Genomic DNA, 18628 nt, shown 5'->3' with positions numbered 1-18628 from the left:
AGATTGTGTGGCCTGAACACTTCTGAAGCTTTTCTTTTCATAAGCTACTAAAGATGAATAATCAGTCCTTGGCAGTGCCAGCATGGCTTAACAATCGTCATCTTGTAAGTAAGGAAGCTTCACTTGTGGTCAAGGACACAATCTAAAATATGCGTGACAGAGCTGACTAAGCTTTAAGGTTGGATTATATCTGTCACGATGAAAGTGATTTTAGCAGCTTAGCAGAAGTGTGATGTGATGAACTTGTATGAGAGCTGACCATTTGCTTTTTGACCATGTTTGTAATTTTGTTGACTTCTTGGAAACAGGAAATTCTTTGATAAACTGGTAAACTCTTGATTGTGTGCAAGTCTTTTACTTTGTAACCTGCTAGGCTCTTGCTTTCCCTTGTATACTCTATCGAGTATTGCACTTGTCATTATCTGAAGGTGTACTTGTTCTGTCTGCTATTGAGATTTGTAACTGATGTCTATAGAGTCACCAGGTAAATATTTTAGCTGTATGGTTTTGTGTAAATATTTGCCTACAGAAGATTACTGAGACTTAAGTGCTCCTTTTGTTAAGCTTCAATGTAACTGATCTTATATCAATACAGGAAAAGACTACCTACCATTTAACTACCATTAAAGCAGAACCGGCAGAAGAGAACACTAATAAAGGAACTGAAAGCAGCCAATTTTCAGTGCTTTCAGTTAAAGCACTGAAACAAGAGAAAACTGAGTTGGAAGTGGGAAGAAAGCGCAGTAGTGATGAAGATAAGCCTACTGTGGAAGAGCCACCTCCAAAGAAAGGTACAGTTTCTTCCATCGTTGAACAGGGTGTCTTCCAAAACAATAAATTGCTTCCTATTCCGGATAGGAAGCAAAAGGCTGTGAAGCGCGTACCTTATGGTATAAGGAGAAAAGCCACTGTGTTAAACTGTAAATAGAAGTAACTGTTATGTAAATATCCCTTTTTCAGAAGGTCCTATGCTGTTCATTTTTGAATGCTTAAGAATAAAAGTTTTTTGCACTATTTTTTTCCATTTTGCTGCTTTTTCCTCATCTGTTGATGCACTTGCAGATTTGGTAATAGTTTTAAAGCAGTTTCTTTAGGATTGTTTCAACTGCTGTTGCTGATCTTCTGAGTAGCATCAGCTGCTCAAGTGCTTTTTTTTGTTTGTTTGTTTTTCCTGAAGCAACTATCAAAATTGTTGACGACCTGCTAATTGCTCGCTCATGGGCAATATTTGAGCAAAATGGTTTGGATAAGCTCTGATGCATTTAACTTCACTTCTGGGCACAGCTGAGCATCAGTGTTCCTAGAATTACGGAAGGCATATACAATGTAGAAGGGAAAATGTAAAACTTAGCTGTATTCCCTTCCTTTCTTGTATTCCTCTTGCAAAATATGTGCAAGGGAGAAAGTCAAGGCCTTCTTTGGATGAGATGCTGTTCTCGGATGATTTGTCCCTGCTGCCTTTATTTGGCATAAATATTGAATCCTAATGTGACCACTGAATGGCATCACATATAAGCATCTTACCAGAGACTGAGGGAGGGATGTGGACTCCTCCATACTCCGAATAGTAGTGGGTTTGTTCTAATCATATGACCAAAGCTCTCATTTAAAAATTAATGACAGCAATGCTCCACATAGGAATTAAAATGGGTAGCTGATAGTCACAATGTCAGCATGAAGTTTTCTGTTAAGAAGTACTGAGTATTCAATCATGTTAAAATTTTCTTCTATTTGTGAGTATTAATAGCGTCCAATTTCAAAAACTGCTTAATATATATTCTTTAGCTATGTTAAATATACATAGTAGAACAATGAGCACAGGTATGTTGTGCTGGTTCTTTTGTAGAATTAGTTATATAAGTAGCATGAGCAAAAGTGTTTTAGGAGATGCTAGGTTATCTCAGCTTCAAGTTCAGTGTATTTACACCATTCTCTGAGCTTTTAGGTCTTGTTTCCTATGCTCTGTAATAATGCTTTTTCCCTACTTCCTGTGTAAGGAGCTTCTAGACTGAACATTACACATCTTCTCCCTAGTCTTATTTATCTTGCTTTAGTGCTTGCTTGTTGTTTTCAGCATAAAGTGTTTAGATTACTTATAAATCATATTCCCCTCACTAGTGTTGCTGGGAGCAGCAATCAAAACCAAAACCTGGTTTGGGGTGGAATATGCCACTGCTGTTTCTTCAGTATGACTTCTAAATCAGTTGAGGGCTGTATATAAAACTCCTTAGATGAGTTAAGAGGCTGTTTCCATGCAGTACATGTGAATCTGTATGTAATGCAGGCTGCACGTGGGTGCTATAAAATTCTGCATTTCTATAGTTGTAGTAATAAAAGGACTGTACAAGAATCACCATGGAATATATTGTTGTGGTGACCCAATCCCTAGTAAGTCTTGACTTATATTTATTTTTCTAATACTTAAAGTATGCATATTATGGAATGGACATAACTGGATTCTAAAGCAATGATGAAATACAGCAGAAGTCGCTTTTGATAGAAAGAAAATGCATGTGATTTTAGCTAATTGCTCACCAGTTAAAGAAAAAAACAGCCTCAAGCTAATGGAATATTTATGGAAACTTGAATCTGCAAATTTGTACAACTTTATGAGTGAACTTTATATGCAAAAGAGTAAGTGTGGACAGAAGTAGGAATCCTCATATTTTGTTTAGAGAACTGAATAAGAGAGACAGATATCAACACTTAAGTGATCAACTTGTCCAGGGTTTTATCTTTCTTTTGAAAGTAAGAGGACTGTGAGTTGGAATGAAATTTCTTAGAGAACTGTTTATCTACCATTTAGATGTAGATGGAGTGATTCCTGGCTGCCTTATAGGGATTGCTGAAGCAGGGAAGATAGAAAGAATATAGCTGTGAATTATCTATCTCGTTCCCATGTTTCTTAAATCTAATTGGATTTTCTACTGGTGTGGAGTGGAAGGTTTGAGTAGTGCCATGGTAAAAGTGTTCTTCCAGACTGAAAACCTTTTGCTGTTAATTCTGTATAGAAATCTGAGGCACCTGATTACGTGTTCAGAGGACTTTAATTCCTTCACTAGTATCAAATACTATGTGATGTGAGGGTATGGCTTGCATATTACGACAGTTTTTCACTTAGAAGTTGCTACTTGGTGTTGTGAACTGCTATGTAATAATGATTTTAATCAATCTGAGCTACATTCCTTTTCCCTTTTTTTTTTTTTTTGTTTGTTTGTTTGTTTTACTGTAGTCGTAAATGAGAGAAAGAAAAAGAACACTGTAGAGCAAAAGACAATTGAACACATGAAACAAAAGTGCTCCGCGTACCGAAAGGAAGTACTAGCACTGAGGGAAAGAACTGAAATCTTGGAACGTCATTTAGCTGTGCTTGAAGAACAATGCGGAAGAGAAAAAAATAAAAAAGAAGATTTCAGTAAGCAGGTAACAAGCCTGCCTATTGAGCTTTCTTTTTCTGAAGAAACAGCTGATGTCCTCCGTGAACAAATTCTGCAGGGTCAAGCTGACTATCGGGAAATTGCTTCTGAACTGGATGAACGGAAATCTACAAATATGACACTAGAAAACAAAAATGCCCAACTAACTAACAACATAGAATTTGCCAAAGAATATATAATTGGTAAAGTGTCACAAGTAAAAGAAATGCGGACCAAATTAGATGAATTATACAAATGTCACTTAGAGTTTCATGCCATCGGTACTGACTTTGTCAGTGTAAAGGATTCCTCAGACTCTGAAAAAGATGAGCCAGGGACATCTCAAATTAGTTCTGCATGCATTCAGTCACAGACTTCTTCCATCTCAGATCTTGTGCAGGACTTCTCCTTTAACTATAGTCTTGAAAGGATTTGGGAAGTATGCAGAAGTATTGTTGATGTTTCCTCACAAAAAAGTCAGCACATCAAAGCACTGCTTCAAGACAATGAAAACCTAAAGGCGGGACTGAATAAAGCTGAAAATCATAATCGTCAACTTGTAATGAAGCTATGTGAGATTACAACTCACACTAGTCAGGAAGATGATCCTGTGAAACAGTTACATGAGCAAATAGAGAAGAAAACTCAGGACTTTGAAGAAAAGACTGCAGAAGATCAGAGAGTGATTGCACAATTTCAGGAGGAAGTTGCCAAATGTGAGGTAAAAATAAAAGAGCTTGAGTATCTCCTGGAGGCTTCCAACGCAATGGAAGACAATGTGTCAAAACTCAATGAATTACTTAAAGAAAAAGAATCTATTATTGTTAATCTAGAGACAGTTACAGCAACTCTGCAGGAGAACTCTGCAAATGCAGACAAAAAGGTTGAAGACTTAAGTAGCAATGAAGCAAATCTGATTCAAGAAGTTTTGCAGATGAAAAACAGCTTGGAGCAGATGAAACATTGTCTTCGGGAAAAGGAAAAGAGTGAAATGGAGAAAGTGCAACGTATAGAATCGTAAGTAACCACTGAGTTAACTTAGAGCCCTTTGAGAATGAACTAGAGTTAAAAATAGTTAATGGGAACATCCCTTCGACTTAATGCATTTGCATGCTTATCAATGGCCAAACTACTACTTTAGGATGCTTTGGTATGCTACTTGAGTTCCAAGGGAAAACAGGAGTGTGCAAGGAAATGAAGAATAATATGGGGATTGCTGGTGGTTTTGTTGTACATCCCTCAGAATAGCATCTGAATAATTTATTGCTTCAGCATCTGATTATGAGAAGCAAGCTGAAATTCAAAAGTAATTGTTTAAATCTTGTCACTGGTCTAGATAGATTTAAGAGTCTATTTACAAATAGAAACCAACAGGCAGGGCATGGATTAAGCTGTAATTGCTGTTTCCATGAGATGTGTAACAGTAATGTTCTTTGTCTCTTTATTTTTAACATAAGGCTAGAAAATATTCTTTCTGAGAGTTCTGCCCTTGTACTGAATTTGAAAAAAGATTTGCAGAGGAAAGAAGAAGAGTATGCAGATCTAAAAGACAAACATTCTGATGCCGAGAAACAAATTCAGCAAGTACAAAGCGAGGTTTGTAGTCAACTGAGATATTTTTTTCTGTAAGATTATGCTTGGCTTTCTGCTGTTAAAACTTCTCAAACTTTAACTATGAAGCTGGAAATTTCACACTAATGTGGCTAGCAGCAAATCTTAGGTAAAGTTGCCATTGAAGCTCTAGAGGGGACCAGAAGTTAAAACATGGTTTCACATAGATAACGAACAGAGGAAAGTAAAGTTGGTTGGTAGTCTGGAATAAGGTTTGTGAAGAGAATAGCTAATCTGCCTCTGGAGGGGACTTGTTATTATCTCTACGTTACTGGTGACTTGCCATTGGTATCCGTGGTAACTCCAAAGCCTAAAACCTAAGTCTTGTGAAAAAACGCTGATAACTGGGAAGAATGCTATTTACTTGAAGAGAAATAGACTAATTTCCAGAGGCTCTTTAATATAAGCATGTATATTTTTTTTCTTCAATTTCAGCTTCAGTGATGTTAATAGTTAAAATTTAATTATTAAACAAGTAGATATTTTAAAACCCATTTTGCAGGATCTTAGTCTGAAAGTTTATTGGGTGTGCTTGGGGTGGAAAATTGAAGCTTAAAAATGAATTCATGTCTTCCTTGGTAACCTTGCACTTGCTGTCGTTTTCCTACTCAGCACTTGTTTGTGAATTCCTCTTTATTTAACAAAGAAGTATTTGGCCAGGTTGGATTACAGAAGTCTTTTAATGAACCGTGAGCTGTGCTTACATTACAGGTGTCCACGATGCGTTCTGTGGAGGAATCCCTCAGGAACAGGATGGATGAACTTGAAAGGATTAATAACCAGTTTAAGGATGAGCTGGATTATAAAGACTTCTATATCCAACAACTTAAGCAGGTATTTTACTTGCTCTTAATTTTTATTAAATGAATGATGCAGGTTTTCCAAGCAACAGGAAAAAGGTCAAAAAAAAAAAAAAATTGGAGCAAAATGAAAGTGGCCAACTGAAATTAGTGGTAGACCATGAAATATATTCAAATAATTAGTCACTACAGAGCACTGGCAGATTGCTTTAAATACAATAATCTGCATAGTAAATACATATGTAATACATGCATGTAACCTAATCTTGTTGAGTGACATCACGATATGTTAATTGAAATGTCTTACCATAAACTCTTTTTATCAGCTTGAGTCCTTATTTATGCTATATGAAAAACTTATTAATTCTAGGCTGTCTTAAAGATTCTGCTTGTTTCTACTGTGTATGCTTTTCTTTCAACATGAAATATAGGAGCTGGAGGAAGCTGAGAGGATGGAAGATATCTCCAAAGACTATGACCAACTATGTGACGGTCAGCCATTATTTGTGTGTGTCTGTGTGGAATATCCATGTAATTGTTGTCACATTGCTAATGACTTTGAGTCTTCTGTGTTTCGATTTTAAAACATGTCTGCATATATTTGTATTTAAATATTTCAATGGAGATGTTCTATTTCTTTTAAAAGTGGTTTTGGTCATGGGAGAATCTTGATTTGAGAATAATGGGAGCTAGTAGGGAGTTCATCTGTGAATTTTCAAACCTTCAGATCTGTGTGCAAGGGATAGAACTATTGAAGTTATGCGGATGACATTAGAAGAAGATGAGGAAATGCATCTTGAACAGGATGAAATGCTTGAAGGTCTGTTAGAAGAGAACGAAAAATTAGCTTCAGGTAATCTTTCCGGGGAAAGGGAGCAGGGATGCAAAAGGGGTTTAGACGTACTGTGATAGCCACTTCCATTTTCATGTGACTGTTACTTAGGCATTAACGTTCCATAGTAAACAACAACTCTCTTGTAGTTAAAGGCTTCTGTTATTTCTTTATGTCTGTAGCAGATAAAACCGAAGCTGCTTTAGTAAAAAGTCATCGGTGTGGTATTTCAAATATATATTTGAAATGATATGCTATCTAACCTCATTTTGTGTATTGAGTAGAACTGATTGCATGGAAACAGAAATACAGTGAGCTGGAATACCAGAGCAATAGTGACTGGCAGCAAAAGAACAACGAAAGTGATGAGGCAAATTTGAATGAAAACAGTACAGAATTAATAAAGCTGCAAAAAGAGCTGGAGGTAACTTAACTTCAAAGTTGTAACTTGATAAAGTAAACTGTTATATTGATTACAGAAACTTCCTGTAAAAGCTGCAGTGCAACATGCAATAGGGACCAGGTGCAGCTTTTTTGTGGTACGTTAAGAATGGCATCACTGATGCCCCCATAGTATAGGAAGTGTAGCCTTCCCTACATTATGCTGCCATGAGCAGTGCTTCTTTTGCTGGCCTCTGAACAGTTAGTTGTCTTATCCCATCTGATGTTATTTTTTGTTGTTGTTGTTTGTTTGTTTTTTTAAATAAAAGTAGTGGGCTGACAGTGGGAGTTTTCTAAGTGAGTATACAATAGGTTACATCCACTCTGTTAGTGGAATGGTTCTGAACTTCTTTCCTCCTTCACCTTGAGTAGGCTTATTCATGATATTTTTTTTTAATGCACAGAGCCAATTCACTTTTTCAAGAAGAGGGGAAAGTTGAACATTCATTGCTTCATTCTATACCACGTCAATGTGCTATAAGCAGAGTATACTTATACAATTGTTGTTTGCAAGAAAGGAATACTAACTCAAAGCAAATTGTAACTTACGGTGTATTTGTCAAAACTGTTTTCTGTTAGTTGCTTGGGCAACTAATATAAGCTATCGAAATCATCATCTAACTTTATCACCAGGAAGCCTTTTTTGTTGGGCTGCGGGTCTACTAATTTTCCTTGGTTAAAAGACTTTTATTTTTTCCAAGCAGTTTCTCAGGTGCTCTGTCCTATATATGAGAATGTCTGCTAGTAGGTTTGATAGGAAAGGAGACTACTCCTACAGTGTAAACTGTGTTGCTTTTCTTTGTCTTTCAACCCTGAAGGAGCTGCAAGTTTTTCTACAACTGCTGCAAGGCAGCGTAAAGTGTTAGAAGTTTTTAAGTTAAAAGAGTTTTTCTTACACTGACTTTTGGTGTAAGTTCTGTAAAGCTTGTGTGAACATTTATAAAGAAAAAGAGATGTTTTATGGGGGCTCTCCAGTCTGAATAAGAAATACTGGAAATGATTATTTTTTAATGGAAAAGAACTAATGATTATCCAATACCTGCCTTTGGGAATATTCTGTAGTAAAAACTGCTAATGTTTCTGTTATCTTGCAGAAACAAGTCTATTTAATGATGACCTGGCTTTTAAGACTTTTATTCATTAATGATTCACTATTTCATTTTTGGTTTCTTTGAAATAGGAAAGTGAGACTAAGTATCAAACTGATAGAAAAAAGTGGCTGGAGGAGAAAGAAGAGCTCCTAAATCAGATAAAAGAAGCTGAGAATCTTCGCAACAAAGAAATGAAACAATTTGCTGAGGACCGACAACATTATGGAAAGCAACAAGTAGAAATCGTAAGTGATGAGGTCCTGGCAGAGTTGTCTGGTGCCTGTAGTTTGGAGACAACTACATACCAAGTATTAACAGTAAGGGTGCATAAGAGCAGCTTGTCCAAGTCCCCTTGCTTTCTTATGCGCCAAAGCCCATATGAGAACTGCTTGATTTGGAAAAGGAAGGAATGGGGGGGCCACAAAAAGAAAGATCTTTCATAAGTGCATAATGAAATGTCACGTATGTGGGACAGCAATAAGAAAATTACAGTTGAAAAATAGATCACTATTTAATGAGGCTAAGAAAGTATTTTGTACAATAGCTTTTGTTTGTTCTCTTTTCTGCAAAGCAGAAGGCCTTTAAGCCTTTATAAGGAAGAAAAGGCAATTGAGTTTCTAAAGAAACCCCACAAACTTCTCTCCAGATACTGAATAAAAATACTTGGTCAAACGGCCACAGTTTTGCTCCTTTATCACTTTCCAAATAGTGACTGATAACAAAGTCACTTGAGTTACTTGAGCTGTTTGCTGGGCTCTTGTCATGTAACTTCTTAAACATGTGAATCTGTACATTCTGCAAAGCTTTTTTTACATCTGGAAGTAGTTAGTCCCGACTTTCTGGACCTGCAAGCAGCATAGAAGGATGTGAGGAGCTTAGTATTATTATCACTTTGTGACTTTATTTTCCTAAAGCTCATTAGTAATCATTAAGTGAGCAAATTGAAGTTCTTAAATAATACTAATATTTTTTCACAAGGAGAGTAATGTAGGTTGTCTAATAGAAGCATGGTTTTGCTTCTGTAAGTTTGTAGTGCAACTAGTTCTAGAGCTCCTGTGGATCTTGAAGAGATCATACATTTACTAAGACTGTAAAACGGTGCTAACTACCGAAGTGTTAGAACAGTTCAGTGTGTAGTAGGTGATGTTCACTGTTCATCTGTTCTTCATTTAGGAAAGACTTGTTGCCCAGCTGGAGGAAAAGGACCGTAATCTTCAAAAGTGGCGTGAGGAGAGAGATCAGTTAGTAGAAGCTTTGGAAGAACAGCTCAAAAGTTTGGCTTTAAATGAAAGCTTGGAGCAGATGAAACATTGTCTTCGGGAAAAGGAAAAGAGTGAAATGGAGAAAGTGCAACGTGTAGAATCGTAAGTAACCACTGAGTTAACTTAGAGCCCTTTGAGAATGAACTAGAGTTAAAAATAGTTAATGGGAACATCCCTTCGACTTAATGCATCTGCATGCTTATCAATGGCCAAACTACTACTTTAGGATGCTTTGGTATGCTACTTGAGTTCCAAGGGAAAACAGGAGTGTGCAAGGAAATGAAGAATAATATGGGGATTGCTGGTGGTTTTGTTGTACATCCCTCAGAATAGCATCTGAATAATTTATTGCTTCAGCATCTGATTATGAGAAGCAAGCTGAAATTCAAAAGTAATTGTTTAAATCTTGTCACTGGTCTAGATAGATTTAAGAGTCTATTTACAAATAGAAACCAACAGGCAGGGCATGGATTAAGCTGTAATTGCTGTTTCCATGAGATGTGTAACAGTAATGTTCTTTGTCTCTTTATTTTTAACATAAGGCTAGAAAATATTCTTTCTGAGAGTTCTGCCCTTGTACTGAATTTGAAAAAAGATTTGCAGAGGAAAGAAGAAGAGTATGCAGATCTAAAAGACAAACATTCTGATGCCGAGAAACAAATTCAGCAAGTACAAAGCGAGGTTTGTAGTCAACTGAGATATTTTTTTCTGTAAGATTATGCTTGGCTTTCTGCTGTTAAAACTTCTCAAACTTTAACTATGAAGCTGGAAATTTCACACTAGTGTGGCTAGCAGCAAATCTTAGGTAAAGTTGCCATTGAAGCTCTAGAGGGGACCAGAAGTTAAAACATGGTTTCACATAGATAATGAACAGAGGAAAGTAAAGTTGGTTGGTAGTCTGGAATAAGGTTTGTGAAGAGAATAGCTAATCTGCCTCTGGAGGGGACTTGTTATTATCTCTACGTTACTGGTGACTTGCCATTGGTATCCGTGGTAACTCCAAAGCCTAAAACCTAAGTCTTGTGAAAAAACGCTGATAACTGGGAAGAATGCTATTTACTTGAAGAGAAATAGACTAATTTCCAGAGGCTCTTTAATATAAGCATGTATATTTTTTTTCTTCAATTTCAGCTTCAGTGATGTTAATAGTTAAAATTTAATTATTAAACAAGTAGATATTTTAAAACCCATTTTGCAGGATCTTAGTCTGAAAGTTTATTGGGTGTGCTTGGGGTGGAAAATTGAAGCTTAAAAATGAATTCATGTCTTCCTTGGTAACCTTGCACTTGCTGTCGTTTTCCTACTCAGCACTTGTTTGTGAATTCCTCTTTATTTAACAAAGAAGTATTTGGCCAGGTTGGATTACAGAAGTCTTTTAATGAACCGTGAGCTGTGCTTACATTACAGGTGTCCACGATGCATTCTGTGGAGGAATCCGTCAGGAACAGGATGGATGAACTTGAAAGGATTAATAACCAGTTTAAGGATGAGCTGGATTATAAAGACTATACTATCCAACAACTTAAACAGGTATTTTTCTTGCTCTTAATTTTTATTAAATGAATGATGCAGGTTTTCCAAGCAACAGGAAAAAGGTCAAAAAAAAAAAAAAATTGGAGCAAAATGAAAGTGGCCAACTGAAATTAGTGGTAGACCATGAAAGATATTCAAATAATTAGTCACTACAGAGCACTGGCAGATTGCTTTAAATACAATAATCTGCATAGTAAATACATATGTAATACATGCATGTAACCTGATCTTGTTGAGTGACATCACGATATTTTAATTGAAATGTCTTACCATAAACTCTTTTTATCTGCTTGAGTCCTTATTTATGCTATATGAAAAACTTATTAATTCTAGGCTGTCTTAAAGATTCTGCTTGTTTCTACTAAGTATGATTTTCTTTCAACATGAAATATAGGAGCTGATGGAAAAGGACCATAATCTTCAAAATTGGCGTGAGGAGAGAGATCAGTTAGTAGAAGCTTTGGAAGAACAGCTCAAAACTTTGGCTTCTATTGCCATTCAAAAAGAGACAGAAATAGCAGAACTGAGACAATCTGCCTTAAAGGATTCAAGCAAGGTCAGCTCTCCTTTCCTCCTACCTGATTAGCTACCCATAAATTCTGTAAAACTCCTGTACCTGCTCTTTGTATTCTGGGTGTGGTTGTGTTCTTGAACACTGTCGTATTGACATCATGTGCAACTAACCAAAAAAAGCACCAGCTTTTATTTTTGTTCTTCAGAAACAGAATTTCTGTTAATTACTAAAATTTCAATTTTTTCAGTAGTTCAGATAAGCAGATGTCAGTTTGATGCTTATGATTTTACAGTCAGACTGGACATCTGTAGCTTTTTCCGATAATTCACAGCATTTCCGGATCCCAAGCTAGGCTCAATAGTCAGACAGTAGTTCTGTCTCAGGTTTCTTACTTTCTTTGCTTTCTCTGAGGTAGTATCTACAATGGCATGAAAAGACAGAAGGGGACGTGGAGAGAGATTAAGGGAAGCATCAAAAAGCAGAGGGGGGATGATCTCTGGAAGTTGCATTTCTTATTTCAACATCCAGCTTTTAATCAGGATAGCCAATCTAAGCCGTAGCATAGAATTTCAGAAGCTAAACAGAAGACTAAATGAGTTGTGCTCTTTTGAGAATGTTTGGATTCACTTTCTCTGAGAAGAAAGATGTTCTCATAGCAAAACTTCCCCTACAACTGCCGACTTTCTCACAGTACCGAGGATTTGGGAACAAATAAAAGCTCAGGTTATTATATCTTAAGAGAGATGAAGGCTGAAGCACATAAGTAAAATAGAAGAATCAAAATATATTGTATTACAACTTCCCAGGCAATTCTGTGACTACTGCACTTGTGAAATGTTACTGTTCTTGAATAGTTAAGTGTTCTAGCCTGCAATTCTAAAACTGATGCTACTAAGTAATTGCAATACTGCTTGTGTGTGTTAATTCCTTTTGCCAATCCCATAACTCAGCAGTTTTTACTGTTTATTAGGATAATGCAACTGTGATAGAAGAGTTAAGAAAAGAACTGGCTGACAAAGATGACTTTATAAAGGAATTAAAACAACGCATTAACCACAGTAGCCCTCAGTGTTTGCCAGAAATACCTTTACTTGAAGAAAGACAAAGTAGAAGGAATGACTCTGTAAATGAAAAGGTACGATTATATTTATAGAAAGTAAGTACTTAACATCTTGTTAACCCCTTTTTGTTCTTCTGTTTTCCTAGGAGATACTGGAGCTAGAATCATTTTTCTTAGCATATAGTCCTTTAACTACATATTCAGTGATGAGTACTTGTTGGTTCTTTTTGTCTTCCACTCAAACATGAGCTCTCATCTTCTCAAAACTATTTTATTTACTAGGACACCATCTCTCTGTGTACATTATGGAACTTTTCCATGCAGTTTTCCATGTATTCGTATGTGGATGGTGAAGATTAGGCAGAGGTTTAGCCTTTGGTGTTCTAACATAGCAGCTGTGAGCGTGCAGAATATGGGGGGAATGGATAACAAAACGACCAGCGTTACAGATTTTGTCCCTAAATAATGTCTCGCTTTCTCTCTTTTGGAGGCAGAATACTGCCTGAGACTGTTAGTGAGACCCAGTAGGGTGTATCTGAAGATCACACAATGAATAGATGTTACTACCTTCCCACACTTGTGCTGTGTTTCAGCTTACGTGTTCATGTGGCGTCTGAGCTTGAGGTTTTACACTGTAACTTTAGAAAACTCGAGATATTTTGGAGGTCTAATGCATAGCCTAATCTTTACTCCTTTTAAATATTTACAGCCTAGGAAACAACAAAGCAAAACTAAAACTGGAGAAAGTATTCCATTAAGATGCAAAGCTGAAGACAATTATTTGGCACGTCCATGTACTAGGAGCCTCACTTCATTAAATGAATCTGAGGTTAGTATGAAACTTCAGATCTGAAAAAGTTGTGATTGTATTGCTTTTGATAAGGAATGAGTAGGAAAAGATCTCATGTTCTCTAAACAATTCCCAAGTTTTAATTTATTTATCACTTTCAAGGTGATCAGATCACCTGTTTTTATAGCCTTTGATAGGAATAAAAGCTGTTGAAACAATTGTGTGATGAATTTTTGTCAGGTGCTGTTGAAAACTCTCCTCATGTTAATGCTTATGAAGTGGCTCATGATTAGATAAGTTACTTGGAAAAAATTCATGGAGCCACTGAAACGGGCACAGCAAATTGAACTTATTTTCTTCCTCTGCAGGATTTCTGGACATTGTTTGGTTAGCAGATGATGTTAATCATTCCTATATAAGTTTTTAATTGCTAACTTTCATAAAATAGCAGTTACATATATTTTAAAAACAAAGTATTTATTAACCAACTTAATTCTTGGAAATACAGTGGGTGGTGATACTCCATTCAGATTCTTAGCAGAGCCTGATAAAGTGGCTCTGACTACTTTTTGTCTTTCTACAATCTTTGGTAACTTTTTGAGAGGAAGAAGACTCCCCTCAGGGGGTCGGAACAGTGTAAGTAGTAAAAGCTGCTAGTCTGTGTTTGGGACACTGGAGTTTGCTAGTTACTAGCAGCAGTAGAAGCAGCCATCTACCATTTTCTGATGTCCCCAGCAGCCTGTCTTCCATGTGTTCAACCAGCATCTGAACTCAGTTTTGATATGCTAGCTGAATTCCTGCCATAGAGAAGGAGGAGTCCAGGTGATCTCAGTTCTGACTTTGTTGTTCCTGTTGAGAAAAACAGGATTAGGTGGATTGTGGACAGGAAGTGCTGCTGGGGAAATGCATACTGACATTTTCCTGTCACTTAGCTGTGCATTTGCTGCCATTTGACCATGAGCAGGTACATGATAGCCTTCAGCTTAAGTGCGGTGTCATTGCTTGAATGTCTGTATTCTCTCCAGGGAAAAGATAGCAATGGAGTTCTTTAATGACTTGTACTGGGCTTGCACCTTGCCAGCTGGACCTTACTTATGTAAATAACATCTCTAGTGTAGAAGAGGAAGGGCAAATTCCCTAAGATTAAGCTGGAAGTTAATCGAACACTTGAATCAAATGCTCCTGTTCCTGCCCAGTTCTGACGCAGCAGAGTTGAGATGAAGAAAATCGTGTCAGTTCTACCACCATTCTCTATTAAAAAAAAGTGTAGTTGTCTGTGCCCTTGAGAAAAAATGACTTGTAAAGTATCAGGCTCAGTTTAACATGGAGAACTTTTTTTGTGATCATAGATTGGAAATAATTTTAAATGTAACAAGTTCTAGGAAAGAGGGGTAAACCTCTGCTGTAACTGAAATAGACTCCTTCTGTTACAAGTGTTCTTACAGCAGGAAAATCGAATGCTTACATATCCTTTTCCAGATGCTTTATAGCTTTTTAATCTCATGGCTACCTTAACACTTGCACTTAAAATTCTTCTGTGCTATCAGGAGCATTTGGAAACTGTCCTCGACTCTTCTGGAGTGTCCGCAGAAAATGGCAAAACTAGTCGGTTCCCAAAACCGGAGCTGGAAATCCCACTGACACCTTTGCAACCTGATAAGATGGAGATAAAGCAGCACGACAGCATGATACCTTTAGGAGTGAAAATGCCTAAGGCAAAAAAGAAAAGAAGTGATGACATGGATGAGGTATGACCTAGACCCAACAGAAAACAAAATATCTGATGCCTTTTTACCATTCTCATTTAAGCATTAAAAAAATGCTATTTCTACCTCAGTAAAGTAGTTGAAGAATTTAATCAATGAACTGCTTTAATGAACAAAACTAATAGCCAAGCTCAGTGATAATGGTTTAAGAGAAGGGAATTTCTCTTAACTCCATTGTGTATTTTCTTTGAAACCTGTAGACATAAATCAGCTTTTTAGACATCATGAGATGTCTAATACTGATATCTTAATGTCCTGTTTTTATAATTGAATGCTTATTTACTATTTGATTTACAGTGGAATAGTTACCACTAGCAAATACTTCCCTACTATTAGCAAAAGTGTTTAAAGTGTTCACTTTTGTGACATCAGTTGTTCTTTCCAAAAGAATCATGGCTGAAACTTGTCTTATTTTCCCAGGATTTTGTGAAAAGTGAGAACGCGAAAAATACAAAATCTGTCATGGCTTTTAATTCACCCTCTGCAAGTGATGAGAAAATGGTTGGTTTTTGTTCTAGTTTTGAAGCTAGCTTGGGACTTCCTGTAATTGTGTGGTCACACGAAAGAAGCAGTGTCTTATCCTTATGTGTATACCTGAATGGGAATCTTACATGCTTATGAGCTCTTCCTATTAAATTCCATAAGCTAACCAAAGGGCAAGTCAGTCTGTCCCCAGAGCGTGTAATGGCTGTACTGTGTAATGATTTGGAGGGAAGGATATTGCACACTGAATGGTTGGGAAGAGAAGCTTTAGTGTATTATCGTGTGCTTTTGTAAGTGAAGCCCTTGTATTAAACTAAGGTTCATATCATTAATATGCATGGCAGTTATTAAAAACAGATGTTCACATGTGATAGCAGTATCCTTGGCATGGTCAGAGTATGAGTAGTAGATTTTTCCCATCTGTTGTCTTCTGTTTTGTATGTTTGTATATTTTATGTAATTAGAACAGCTTATGTAAGAAACAACTCCACAGCTTGGGAGCTACTTTTAAAGAAACTACTGCCTTATTAAGAAGCTTTAAGAAACGTATGCCTTGAAATAGCTGAGATTTTGACAACTCCCTAAAGGGTATAAAATTGTCTACATTACTTGCCGTTGTGGTATCATCAGCATAATGAACAGAGGTGTCAGTAGTAAAGCTCAAAATCTCAACTTAAAATAACGTTGAACTAAAATGAAGTTTAAACAATGCTCTTGTTTCACATGTTCACATCTCTGTTGAACAGAAATCCGGAAAAGACTACTTCCTGAGAAAGCGAGTACATGCTTCAAGACTGACTAAAAAGAAGGATGAAACACTGCAAAAAGTTGGAGATTTTATTCAAAGCTCTCCTTCTATTATACACTCTAAAGGTTGGTGTAGAATAAGTTTTATTCCATGTTTTCTAGACATTGTAGAATGGCTTGTTTCTGCTGTAGGCTATTAATGTATGTGTTCTTAGACTTGTCTGCCATGTTAAGTTGTCCTTTGATTTATGAAGTAAATGCATTTATTCGTCTCTTCAGAGATTCATTATTACATTTGTGAAATCCTACAAGTATACAGAGAAAGTTGGTTCTGTCTTGTGCTTCTGTCAGCACGAAAGTTAGGCCTGTTGTTTAACTCCTGCTGAAGTTTCTGACTTCCAGCGACTTCTGAGCCATGATTGTCTTTCATACTCCATTTTAATGCGTGCTTTAAGCTGCCGTACCTGAAGCTATAAACTGTTTCAGCTATAGAAGCAATAAAGAACCTCGAGGAACAAATACAATTTCTGAGTATTTTCACTTAAATTTTATGTGTCATTTATAAACCAAGTTTGTTACGAAGCTTTTTTTGCATTCATTGATTTAAAGACTCACAAAACCAGTAAGTTGATTGGTTTATGTATCAAAACAAATTTCTTCTAGCCAAGAAGCTGATGTCAGCAGTAAGTTCTCCTAAATCAAACGAACCTGAAAGTCTCGAAGAAGGAGAGACCAAGCCAAAACGATGCAAAAGGAAGCTGTATTCCACTGTCGTTTCTGGCCCTCTAGATATACCTGCTTCTTCGGTAAGCGATTATAATGTAGTCTTGGCTTAAAATAAACTACTAAGGAGTCCAAACAGACTGGAGGTTTCATCTATTTGCAGGGGGAGGTTGAAAGTACTGAGGTATTTCTTTATTCTACCAAGTCATACTTGTTGGTCTTCCTGCTGTTCTGTTTTATTTTGTCCTCAAAGATCTCTGTGTTTGGCTGGCTTACAGTTTACTAAGTAGGTGATGTAGCAATCACGGAGATGTCTTCTAATTTGGAATCATAGATAATTTCAGTGTGTCGGAGTGGGATTATTCTACTACATGCTTTTCTAGAGCACAACTTAGACAGCTTTTTAGGTATGCTTAAACTATGATCTCCTGTCTAAGCCAACTTGCAAAGGATCTGATGTGCCAGTTTCATGACTCTGTCGGCAGCTATTGTGCTAAGAACATTCTTGCTCTGTTGGAACTGCATCTTTTAATTATAGTAGAGTCCTTTTTCTGTTCAACAAAGTGATCATTTGCCCATACTGTAATATCCCTCTGAATTTTTTGATGATTTGACGAATGATAGGGGCAGAAACCAAAATGTTATATTTTTTTTGTTAGAGGATGAAGAAGATGAGACAATTTCTTCTCTCACTGTAGTTCTGAGAACATGGAACTGAACCGAGAACTGAAATTCTGGGCAAGTCATAGCTACAGGGATTGAGGCTAAAAATGTTTTCTGAACGCTTCATGTTTCACAAAACAAGTATTATAATACTCTTTTGAAAACAAGTATTTCAAAATGAAAGCTGCCTTCAGGCTTTCCTCAGATGTGTGTGCTTTTTTAAGATAAACAGGATTTTGTACATTCTCCATATTTGTTCCTTGTGATTAAGCTGCATTAAAATGATCTCGGTATCCCATAGTTTTCTGAATAAAATATAATAAGCAAATTCCATTCTGAAATCCATTTAGGGGAAGAAATATGTTTGCGTGGGTCAAGAAGAGCTTGTCAGTCTTGTGTGAAAAGATGAGTAACTTTTGAAATGTTTTCTTCAGGAATCTGAGGAACAAAAGAAGGAGAGTGATCATCTGATCATCAAGCGACGGCTGAGATCCAGAACAGCTAAAAAACCTTGAAGAAGCATGTTTGTTCCCCTTTCTCAGGACATACTTTTATCGTATTATTAAAACTGGTTGTTAATAAACAGTAACAGTTACTCCGTTGTGTTCTTAAATTTGTATATAGGTGTTTGTTGCAGAACGGCGGGAGAAAAGCAGACGACCACACCTGTCATTGACATATGATCAGCGAATCTCATTTATTCCTTGGCTGCATGTACCTTTATAATACGGATAATTAGCTCATACATATTGCAAAAGTGGAGCTCATCATTGGTTCCCAATTACATACCATCCCCGAGTATCTTAACAGCTTGTTGTTATCAACTGAAAGCTACTCCCTTGCTGAGTTCCCAGAACCATGGCTAGTTTCTCACCATCCCAGGGCATCCTGTTGTT

General features: G+C 36.7%; 3 protein-coding genes across 3 annotated transcripts; all 3 read left to right on the top strand.

Annotated features, from left to right (window-relative positions):
* The first annotated feature begins 3237 nt into the window (after nucleotides 1-3237).
* On the top strand, nucleotides 3238-6015 carry LOC146758271 (kinesin-like protein KIF20B). The gene is made up of 3 exons (XM_085517423.1): nucleotides 3238-4433; nucleotides 4874-5012; nucleotides 5739-6015. The coding sequence occupies exons 1-3, from the start codon at nucleotides 3286-3288 to the stop codon at nucleotides 5892-5894; spliced, it is 1443 nt and encodes a 480-aa protein (XP_085373549.1). The 5' UTR covers nucleotides 3238-3285; the 3' UTR covers nucleotides 5895-6015.
* A 264-nt stretch (nucleotides 6016-6279) lies between these two features.
* On the top strand, nucleotides 6280-9051 carry LOC146758270 (kinesin-like protein KIF20B). The gene is made up of 5 exons (XM_085517297.1): nucleotides 6280-6319; nucleotides 6555-6680; nucleotides 6944-7083; nucleotides 8281-8508; nucleotides 8995-9051. The coding sequence occupies exons 1-5, from the start codon at nucleotides 6280-6282 to the stop codon at nucleotides 9049-9051; spliced, it is 591 nt and encodes a 196-aa protein (XP_085373423.1).
* A 2335-nt stretch (nucleotides 9052-11386) lies between these two features.
* LOC146758269 (kinesin-like protein KIF20B) lies at nucleotides 11387-18351 on the top strand. The gene is made up of 8 exons (XM_085517296.1): nucleotides 11387-11542; nucleotides 12471-12635; nucleotides 13270-13389; nucleotides 14898-15098; nucleotides 15537-15617; nucleotides 16346-16472; nucleotides 17010-17152; nucleotides 18167-18351. The coding sequence occupies exons 1-8, from the start codon at nucleotides 11387-11389 to the stop codon at nucleotides 18245-18247; spliced, it is 1074 nt and encodes a 357-aa protein (XP_085373422.1). The 3' UTR covers nucleotides 18248-18351.
* Nucleotides 18352-18628: the final 277 nt, after the last annotated feature.

This window comes from Coturnix japonica, chromosome 16, assembly GCF_054131305.1.
Source record: "Coturnix japonica strain WE chromosome 16, WE-NBRP24, whole genome shotgun sequence".
In the NCBI taxonomy this organism is placed as follows: domain Eukaryota; kingdom Metazoa; phylum Chordata; class Aves; order Galliformes; family Phasianidae; genus Coturnix; species Coturnix japonica.
This window is presented reverse-complemented; position numbering and strand designations above follow the sequence as displayed.